Source organism: Phaethon aethereus (assembly GCF_964289735.1).
Source record: "Phaethon aethereus genome assembly, chromosome: 2".
Classification (NCBI taxonomy): Eukaryota; Metazoa; Chordata; class Aves; order Phaethontiformes; family Phaethontidae; genus Phaethon; species Phaethon aethereus.
The window spans coordinates 156564330-156575526 of NC_138582.1; the positions used below are offsets into that span (position 1 = coordinate 156564330).

At 45.2% G+C, this 11197-nt stretch overlaps 1 protein-coding gene across 8 annotated transcripts in view; it reads right to left on the minus strand.

The window, feature by feature from the left end:
* Positions 1–506, minus strand: part of PARD3 (par-3 family cell polarity regulator) — a gene marked incomplete at both ends in the record, with an annotated part of 463052 nt that extends 462546 nt beyond the window's left edge. For all 8 annotated transcript variants that reach the window (XM_082015586.1, XM_082015587.1, XM_082015585.1 and 5 more), the window contains one exon: positions 387–506. In XM_082015586.1, the coding sequence (XP_081871712.1) occupies positions 387–506 (120 nt within the window). The remainder of the gene's footprint in view (positions 1–386) is intronic.
* Positions 507–11197: the final 10691 nt, after the last annotated feature.

Here is an 11197-nt window from a genome sequence, read left to right on the forward strand (position 1 = left end):
CACCGCCGGCCCCGCGCCCCCCTCCCGGCCGGGCTCGGGCGCCCCCCGCACCGACACCCGCGGGGGCCGCCACCTCGCCGCCAGGCACCGGCGAACAAAGGGCCGAGGCCCGCCAGGCGCCCGCGGCCGCGGGGAGCCGCGCTGGGGCCGCGCTGGCCACCGCGGAGGGGCCGCCCCCCGGCCCCGGCCCGCCGCCCCCTCCCCGGCTCCCCTCGGCGGCGCCGGGCACACGCTCCCCGGCGGGCTCAGCCGCAGCCGCCGCCGCCGGCCGCCCCTGGGCCCGCTCCCGCCGCCCCGGCGGGGCAGCCCGGACTTTCCCCCTCGCTTCCCTCCCCGCTCCGGGAAGCGCCATATTGATCGCGGGCGCCGCTCCCCGCGCCCCTCACCTTGGCGATCGCCTTCTTGTACCGGGTCACCGCTTGCTGGATCAGGCTGAAAACTTTCATGTTCCCGTCCCCGCAGGGCACGACCACCCGCGTCCTCCCGAAGCACACGGTGACTTTCATCCTGCGCGGCCGGGGGGCTCCCGCGTCCCTCCGGCCCCGCGCAGCCTTCCTCCTCCTCCTCCTCCTCCTCCTCCTCTCCGCCCTCCGCCACGGCCGCCCCCCGGCGGGGCGCGGCGCTCAGCCCTCGGCCGCCGCCGGGCTGCCGCTGCGGGCGCCCTGCCTCCGCGTCCGGCGCGGCGAGAGCAGGGCAGCGCGGGGAGCCGGTGCTGCCTTCCCGGGGGAGCGCGGCCGAGCGGCGAGCCGGGGCCGCTCACATGCCGCGGCGCTGCCCGCTGCCTGCGGCCACCTGCTCAGCGCCTGCCCCGGCGCGCAGCGGCGGCGGGCGGGGCGGCGGCGCTGCTGCCTCCCGCTCCGGAGGCGCGGGGCGGTGCAGCGGGGCGGGGGCAGCTGGCCGGCCCCGCGGGGCGCCGGGCGGGGCGAGAGGAGCCGGCGGGCCCTGCCGGGGAGCGGGCCCGGCGGCCGGGGCTCGGCACGACCCGCCCGGCGCTTAGTCGGGGGCGCCCGGACCGAGCTCCGCCGGGTGCGGTGGCCTCCGCCTCGCTCCGCCCTGCCGGGTCCCCTGGCCGAGGTCCCGGGGCCGAACCGGGCAGGAGCTCCGCAAAATCCTCGGCCCTGGCCCCCAGTTGGTGCGCGGGGGGGATGGACGGGCGCGGCTGGCTGCCGCCCTTCCGCGCGTAGCTGGGAACGGGCCGAGCCGGACGCTGAGCCCCAGAGAAGGCGCTGCTGGCGAGAGCCGCTTTCTGCCGGTGTTTGGGGAGGGCCAGGGACGCGGGCGAAATCCGATCGTCTTCGTGGCCCTTCGGGTCTCTGTTAACGCCCCAGAACGCACCCGTAGTAAGCGATAACGGGTGCATCATCAGTAACATCAGTATCGACGGAACCGCTGAGCATTTTCCTACTCAAAGCCGTCCGAAGCCGAAGAATTTGACAGATACCTCTGACATTTTTTCAAGGATGGGGACAATGGAGTTGCACAGTTCACTGGACATCCAGTGTGGCCTGAAAACATATTTCTTTGGGGCAAAAATGGTGAAACAATTCAAATTAACTGCAGAGTGAAGGCAGAGTTTGGAGGACAGGGAGGCAGGGGCGAAAAAAAGCCTTTTGTTTATTTTATTTTTCTGAACTTATATGCAATTCTGGAGCCATGATGTTCAAGTAAGCTTTGTAGCACGTAACATCAACATCCTTCTGCTGCTCCCCAGGGCACCTCAGCACGTCTGCCCGGCAGTCTCAGCTGGCGATCCCCTCTTGTTCCCACAGCGATGGTATTAGCAACTTCAAGAACTTCAAACCTGGTACAAATGGCAAAGCTATCTGCAGTTTAGTAGGTACACAGTTGAGGGGCAGAATTAATGATATTCTTAAAACAAAGGTGAAATTGTTGCCCAGTTAAGTCAAGGGTAAGGTGAGAATGGCATCCCTCTCCCTTTGCATTCTAGTTAGCAGTTTCAAGCGAAGAAAACAAAGGGGTCAGTTTATATTCCTTTAGTCCCATGTGTATCTGGTCCAATTTACTTGAAATCCATAGAACGTTTTCTTCTAATTGCAGTTTTGGAATGCTTTGGGACACTCACAAGATCAAAGAGTCCATCCGTTGACCTACAGATAATTCTAACCTTAGATGTTCATTTTATTACCGTTACCTGCCTGAGTTATCGGAACTAATAAATAGATGAGGATCTGAATTCTATGAGAAACAGCACGTGTGCCTGTTAGAGCAGGAAACAAGCACACCTTCCATGTCATAATATCTTGTCATATCCCCCATGTTCACTTGTGTGGAAGAGAAAGGCAGCATGCAGGAGTTCAGAAAGGTAGAAATAAAATAAAACCAGAATAAACAGTTTATTGCTGATAACTGAGACAACTGAGCACACTCCACATTTTTATGGCCATAGCTCATCAAATTTATTATAGGAAAATGTTGAAATTTTCCATTAACCTACTGTTTCTGTACTTGCTAGGTGATCATAAGAGCTGCCGGGAACATACTGAGATGATGAGAGAGGTATAAATCCTTGGTTTGATAGACATCACCTGAGAAACCTGCAGAAAGAGCTGTAAAAATGTGAAGTCAATGGAGAGTCTTCCAAGACTGTCTTTAACAAGCAATTTTGCTGTGGCGTAGACTTTGTCATGTTCAGCATTATACTTCAGTTGTCATTTGCATTTATCTGCTGAAACACAATGTTGCATATCAGGAACTTTACCACACTGCTATAAAACGTAGTATTAGATACAGCTGCTGGTCGACCGTAATTATTTCACTGTTCAGACGCTGCTACAGGTTTTTCATGTTTTTCTGTGATTTGATTCCTGCTCTTACTGTCTTTAGCAAGTTTCTTGGCAGTTTTCCCAGCTGTTCTACAGTCTCCTGGAAAAAAACCCGTAAAACAGTTTAGAAAGAAATATTGACAGTTTTTCTATGAAATGTGTAAAAGGGAAAACTTCAGTAGTGAAGTACAAAGAAAACAAGTTTATCCTGGGATCTGATTTAAGGCCAAAACTTAAAGACTCATGCATGAATAGTGATAGTACTAAGAGGAATGAGGACCTCTGAGACTTTAATTTCTTTCCCACTACATACACACACACAAATTATACATACATCATTCTGAAAACATTTTGGATACAATTTACCAAGTATAGTGTTTGTTGATATCTTAGAATGAAGAATGAGCTTTAACAAACAAAAGTAACAAGTCTGTGAGATTGTCCAAGATCCAATTATGTAAGATAGATGAACTATAAAACATTATTATAAGAGATTATGAGAAAAGGATTATACTAATCAGGAGAAAAATTGGCAAGAGTCACTAGTTTACAAAAATTACAACTACTTTCCATGTACTTAATGAGAGGACACCATGTTGCAATATGGGTGGCACATATATAGTTCTGGGTGTTGAGCTCTTCTGGGCTAATATACCGTAGAACCTGACAATTCATTTATTAACCGGTACATTGTTGGAAGATTTCCATGAGGAGGCAATTATCTATCTGGCAGAAAGAAGTAGGAGATGGAGCATGGGATGGAGAGAATCAGAACTTGTGATTGCTAATGACTAATATTCAAGTTCTGTTCAAAATGGCCACTGGGTTGAAATCCCCTGCATAGACAGTGTAAACATGCAAGGGGTGAAAATCTTGCAACCTAATGCAGATTACCAAAGTTCATTTTATCTGACTGTTAAAACTATTCAGGCAGTGGAACATTGCCGATTTCCAGAACTATTCCACAGTTTATCCTGCCTTTATACTCTAGATGGAAGAATTGTTCTGGAATAATTCTGTATGTGTTGAGGTTCAGTAGTCTGTTCGTGGCATACAGATATTCCCCTCTCTGACAAGAAAACACTGATTCAATGTACAGTATGTTTGAAGTTCATGCAATTTTAAATATAGATGTTCCCTTAAGCCAAGTAGAGTTAATTCAGAACTGTGGAAAGACCAGTGTCAAACTGAAGAGCAATGTTATTCCTCAAGGACGTAAAGTGAAAAAAAGTCATAAAAATGATATAAAAGTCAAAGTTAAAAACAAATTGGGGTAGCTAAGTTACATGAAGCAGACCAAAAAAATTAAACTCTTGCACCTGATATGAGTTCAAAGTGCCATTCGCAAAAATTACTTAGGGAATGTACCAAACACTACTAGGTTTTGATGATTTAAGGTACCAACCTGCTGTAACTCTCCTCCTGCTCAGTTATTTACAGATTTGGAATTTTATCCCTGACCAATTTCAAAGGGCAGCTCCAGACATTTGGTCATCAGAGCTTCCCAGCAACAACTATCAAATTGAAAAATAATCACAATATTTTTCAGCATGGAAAATACTAGATAATCTGAGTAGAGGGATCATTGCTGCCTATCCCTATAATATTGAACACAAACATATAAACATATCATTAGTAAAATTAAGATTTTTAGCAACTTTTCAACTACCAGCAATTATCATTAAAAGTTGTGAAAACAAAACTGTTAAAAATAGTAGAACTTGAGGGATTTATGACCACCACAAGAAATCAAGGTGAATGTGGTTAATTTACAGAGGACTGACATACTTGTAGAATAAATTATTTTCAGACCCTAGGATGTTCGTTTTAATTTTGTCTTATGGCTTTTAGAAACTTGGTGCTTTCCTAAAAATATCAGAGGTTACTTATCTTTTCAATCTTCATCTACAAAAGCTACTTGGAGACATTTTGTCTCTGCTGAGAATTTATTGGATGTTTTCATTCTCCTTTCCTTCTTTTTGCCTGTCCAGAAGTTTTCTCTTTGCTTTTCTTCCAGCCTTTCAGTTATTGATGAAGTGCCTGGCACAGATTTCCAAACTCTGAAACACAGAATACAGGATTCCAGCGACTAAAAAGGCTTGTGGAGTCTTTTCACTGACTTCTGTGGGCTTTGGATCAGGCCCTAGGGCCTTATCTACCCTACTCAAATAATGAATAAACAATATCAACTCAGAGCTACAGTACTGAGCTCTGCTTGTCAAGTACTTGCCAGAGCTGGAACTAATTCAGATACTGTCAGAGGATCCCATTTGATGAAGAGGAGCTATGCCAGGTTATTTGCCACAACCAGGTTTTATCTATTGATGAGCATTCCTGAAAAAATACCTTCCTGTGACACGAAGAGGAACACCCACGGGGTATGTTAGTCAAAAGGCCTATCAAAACATGATAGTACATATATTCCACCATACAACTTATTCATGTGGTTTATAAACATGTTAAGAATACATTTCTCAGCTGGTGTTCCTCTTCAGGGATCCCTCTTTAATTTCTCGCCCTGTTCTCAACCTTGCTGGGCCGAAAGGGAATGGGATAGTGTCACGGCTTTCGGTAACAACTTATCTTGATGATTGCAGGAAAACATTGATAAAGCATGAAGGGAAATATATCCTTTGCTCAGCTTCTCCCTGTGTTGATGGTAACAGGGAGAACTGCATGGGGTAAAGATATTGCAGCCGAGGCTTTCCAATTTGCACAAGAATTTAGAGGAATATAAATACAGACATGCACTTGGAACATGTTCATCCCTGTTACACATGGAGTTAAATGCAATCCTGCTGCTCATGCTGAAAACACACGCTATTTATCGCTCCTGCATAAATATTTGCTCCTGAGCAAAGTCCCGCAGTGCCTGCAGAACGCCTTTTCTGGTGCACGGGCCAGTAGACAAGTATCAAAAGACGAAGGACTGGCAGGGGATGAATCGTATGATTCTTGTAGGGAGAGTAACCAGCATACACATGGTCACCTTCACTGCTGCTGCAAAACTACTCTGAAAACTTCAAAAAAACTCCGCATACGCACTATGACCAGACTTGGGTACTTCTGAGCAGCTGTAGCTCCCTTTAAAGAGGGAAGGCGCAAAAGCACACAGATGAAATTTGGACACTGCTGTTAAGATTATTCTTGGCGTACTTAGAGAGGATGAAATAAGAAAAAAAGAATCAGAGAGAGGTGACACATGATCTGTTTCACTCTCTGCTTTCTCCCATGTTCCTTTATGAACCTCAAAATCTTCTTTCTTCTCCTCCTCTTTCTCTACTTGATTCTCTTTTCCTACCCAGTCCCACTTCTCCTTTCATCTCACATCCTTTTGTTGCCTTCCCTTCCTCTTGTCTTCCTTAAAAGTATTTGCAGCTGCTGAAATCAGTAAAAAGAAGACTCAAATGAAATAGGAGAACCCCCATGAGCTAAAACACATGACAGATTGTCACATACTGCCAGTAATCTATTTTATTCAAGACTAAAAAGATGATGACAGTAAATGAGTAAGTTTTCCAAAATTCAGTGCAGTGTTTTACAGCATAAGGATGTTTTAATTCTTCACAGAAGAGGCCAAACAGCTTAAGTTGGTCTGCAGAGATTTCAAATCCATAATTGAAACCAAGTTGTCTTCTCCAGTACAAAGCCAACTAACTAGCCTTGGCACAGGTAGGACATCAAGTTCATCAATGTGCAACAGGCAAGAAGAGTTGAAATCAGTGGCAACAAAATCACTTGATAAGATCACCTTTTGCATTTTAATCTGCTGTTGACTACGCTAATGCATGCACTGCAGCACGTCGCAGGGGCGTCACTGCGGAGAGCAGCAGCAGAGCAGCTTGAGAGCCACTGCTCAATGCCAAAAAAAGTCTTCACTCAGGTCTCATCTTGTTCCGCTGAGCAAAAAGACATCCTCTGCACAGGCCCTTCAGCAACTGACATTCCAGGACTCAAGGAAGCATTTAGCAGCGTATTTTAAAAACAGGATTTCTTACATATTAAAATTACAGAATAGTCTTCTTCAGGACCATACCTGAGCACAGGTCCTGCTGCCTTCCGCAGGGGCTGCGTGTTTAGATTTGAGAGCAGAGTTTAGAGCAGGTTAACTCACGCACCCAACCCAAACCAAAACAGATGGATCAGACAGACAAGATCAGCTCTACCGATCTGCGTGCTGCCAGGGAATTACCAACTCAGGAGCCTTCTAATTTGCCAGAAGTTCACACTGCGGCTCCGCACTAATCCATCTGACACTGCAGTTACATCCGTCATGACCTCTGTTCTAGGATTTCAGTTTACCCCAGGTTCAATAGTTATTCCCTCGTATGGAGGTAACTGTGCATTATATATGCCTCAGTAATATTTTCTACAGTTTATTCTTTCTTTTGGGGGGAACCTCCCCCCCCAACACCCCCTCCCCCTTCCTACTAGTAAGTTATTCAGAACCTAAATTATATTGCAAGTTGATGAGTTTAAGTGCAGTGAATCACCAATACAGGTTGTTGTTAAATACAGAAAGACAGGGGAAATAAAACATGGAATATTGGTATGCACGTGCATTATAAGCGAAGAAACTATAACCGCTTTCAAGGAATGGAAAACTGGCTGTCTTTCTGACACCACAGACATTACAAATGCACAACCTCACCTGAAATCCGGGGAAGCCGACAAAGACTTTAATTACAGATAGGCTGTTGCAAGAGTCTGATAATTAAAATCTACCAGGGTCAAACAACTATTTTCTGTAAGGGAAAACAATTTCTTGCTAACCTGTTAAGCTGATAACATAGTAGATAGAGGTGATTCATTTGGCACATGGTTTTGCAAATGCATTTTCTTCTGTGCAAGATTCATCAATATGCTGCTGAAGTTTTCAATTTTTTTTTCCTACAGAATCCAATTCCTACTGCAGCTCACAGCTTGAAATGAGAGTGCACCAAATGCTGCTTTCTCTATACTTTTTCCACCTGAAATAGATTTTAAAGTCTAAAACTACTGAGCAGGGATGTGGATGGAGTCCGTATTTTCCAGCTCTTACCGTTTGCAAAGTGCAGCTGGAATGGACACCGGTACATTAAAGCTGGAAAGAAACAGTTTACCCTGCTCGGGGGTTTTCCCCACCTCGCTCCTGGAGATTGCTGACCTCATGTCACAAGTAGCCAGATGACACGCTCTGAATCACCGCAGTTTAGATCATGGTGTCTGAAGGCAACCCGAAATGGCCAACCGACTTCAAAATACTGGCCAATAAACTACAGAACTTCAAGAGCTGCTTTTTGTGTTGCCGAGTTGTCCTTGTCCATGGCAGGACAGACAGCGGTCCCCGGCTGCGGCTTTGGGCTGCCTGTTTCGTGAGTCACCTTCCTATCTGTGAGGGCTGTCTGTTTTTGTCTTCTGAGATTAATAACTTTGATATTTAGCCCTGCTCATTTCAGCGGTACAGGGAGCCATTACACAGACTCTGCTCGGGCTGGAGCTTTCCACACAACTTTCAACTGCATGGTTCAGGCAAAAGAGGTATTAAAAATGCTTGAGAGTCATCTATCCAAATCCATCTATCAAAACTTTCTGAAACACTAAATTCTCACCACCTACCATTTGTAGATACCAGCCTGGTTTAGATAGATAGGAATTTTTAGCATGTTTTGTTAGTGAATTCTTGACCTCTGCCATTGCCTGTTCTCTGAGGTTTGCTCTATTTTTTGCTGAGTTAATAATTGTAAGCAAAGAATTTGGACACTTTCATACCTTTTATTCTATTAGCAATGTTCTGTAAGGAGCCTAAATGTTTTTACAGTGTATTCATTCAAGGAAGGGACTACCTTGTTTTCACACACTGAGATCCTTACCTGTGCTTGGAGGACCTAGGAGGTATAAAAAAACTGGCAAAATGTTCATGATACAGATTTACAACTGTTCTGGTTTAACCCCAGCCGGCAGCTAAGCCCCACGCAGCCGCTCACTCTCTCCCTCCATGGCGGCACGGGGGAGGGAATCAGAAGAGTAAAAGTGAGAAAACTCGTGGATTGAGGTAAAGACAGTTTAACAGGTAAAGCAAAAGCCACACGCGCAAGCGAAGCAGAACAAGGAATTAATTCACCACTTCCCACGGGCAGGCAGGGGTTCAGCCATCTCCAGGGAAGCAGGGCTCCAGCACACGTAACCGTTACTTGGGAAGACAAAACGCCATCACTCCAAACGTCATAACTCAACGTCCTTGACTGCTTAGCAACAACTGAAAACATCAGTATGCTATCAACATTATTTTAATCCCAAATCCAAAACACAGCGCTATACCAGCTCTCAGGAAGAAAATTAACTCTATCCCAGCGAAAACCAGGACAACTACATGATTTCATATTTTTTAAACAAAATAAATTTAACTGAATACACTTGGCTCAGTCACATAAGTTTTAAACTTCACAGCAAACTGGTTAATTTGAATGCCTGTATATGTGCATAAGCAAAATAGTAAGGCTAAGATAACCAATGTGACTGCTCATATATTATGTATGAGTAGCATTATGTATGAGCTTCAAGTTGCACCAGGGGAGGTTTAGATTAGATATTAGGAAAAAATTTCTTCACTGAAAGGGTTGTCAAGCATTGGAACAGGCTGCCCAGGGAAGTGGTTGAGTCATGATCCCTGGAGGTATTTAAAAGACGTGTAGATGTGGTGCTTAGGGACATGGTTTAGTGGTGGACTTGGCAGTGCTAGGTTGGACTTGATGATCTTAAAGGTCTTTTCCAACCTAAATGATTCTATGTGATTTGTGTCAGTAGTTAACCTCCTAATATTTGCTTTGAATTATATGCCTGCCGCAAGGCCCAGTGCTCAGCCAGTATCATTTTGGCAGCCTAGTAAATAGCCTCACCAGAAAGCTGTGTGCAGGGAGTGATTTTTTTCTGAATTTGATCTCATCCTCTCCATCTTAGTTCAGACTTTTCTACCGATGCACCTAGTTAAGGATTTTTTCAGACAAGAAACAACCACCATGTGTAGATCTCACCCTTCTGTACTTCCAGGCACTCTGTTTTGCACACAGCAATTATCTGAACTTGTTCTTCTCTTGCGATGACTGCAACTTTGGATTCCTGCAGTTCATCATAAAAATGTTTAATGTATTCTGCCCATTTTTGCAGGACAGCTTCGTATTCGTAGCATCTTCTTGCATTTCTAATTCTTATATAATGAATATACTTGTTGCCTTTTTTAGTGTTTCAAACTTTATGGGTATGATGACTTTTTCTAATTTTTCTAGTTGCACATTTCTCTTTTTCATCAGATCTTAATTTCATCTATTCCCTTTGACTTTTTTAAGATTTTCTGAATTGCTTATGTAATATTGACATTCCTTTCTTTTTCTATTTTTGCATTTCCTCTTTGCGTATACTAATCCATGGTATCTTCAATAATTCACAGCTGCTTACTAAAAAAAATCTTTTCAACCCTAATGCAAAGATAAACACGTGTCCAGCTGAGGGATGAGAGAGCTGTGTACATAAAACCCTTGAAGCAGCTTCTTTTCGCTAGCATTGCCTCTCTGTCTTCCCATACCAACCATGATTTCTCTTTCTGTTCATCTTCTTTAACTCAGCCTTTTTCTCCATTGACACTTTTCTCCTCTCAAAATGTTTCTTGCAACTAATCACCAGAGCTGAGAAATAATCCCCACAGCAAGCCACAGTCCCCCTTGGTCTCAGGTTTCTTCAGCCACTAAAGAAAAGGCAAAACTCCCCGTTAACCACGGTGCCTGCAGGAGGGACATGGAACCGAACACCCACACGCGTGGGCTGAGCGAGGGCTTTCCCTGAGGCTGCAAGGTGGGAGCAGGCAGGATTTGACCCTCGTCTCTGTAAATACTGAAGGATAAACTCGGCGGTAGTTGTCAGCATCATCAAGAGACTTTTTCTCACCGGTGCTGATGGAACTAATTGTAAAGCACCATCTTAGTGCGTGGGAGGCTGGAGGTAATTTCAGTGATGGTGAAAGGTGCCAGACTTATCAGACATGGAAGATGTTGCTCTAGATTTCACTTTTGTAATGCTTTATACCTACACTAACTCAGTGTAAAACACCATTGCTGGTTTAACCGGGGAATTTTGATTTAATAATCGTCAGCATGCTTGTTTTGCAGCACTAATGACTAGGCAAAGTTTTCTCTTCACAGAACAGGTACTGTGTAGGCTGAAGGATTAAGAGCATCATTTTGCTGGTGTCTGTCTATTCTGCTGTGGAGTCAGCACTTCCATGTACGCAAAATTATTCAATATGTCTTTGATACCGCAACTAAGCAAATTAACAAGCTTTCTTATGCATCAAACCAGGGAAGCCATTAATTTGTTATTGGAAAGCACTGCACAAACACACTCAGCTCTGAACAGTCTTGTGCTCTACTTCCTCGGAGACA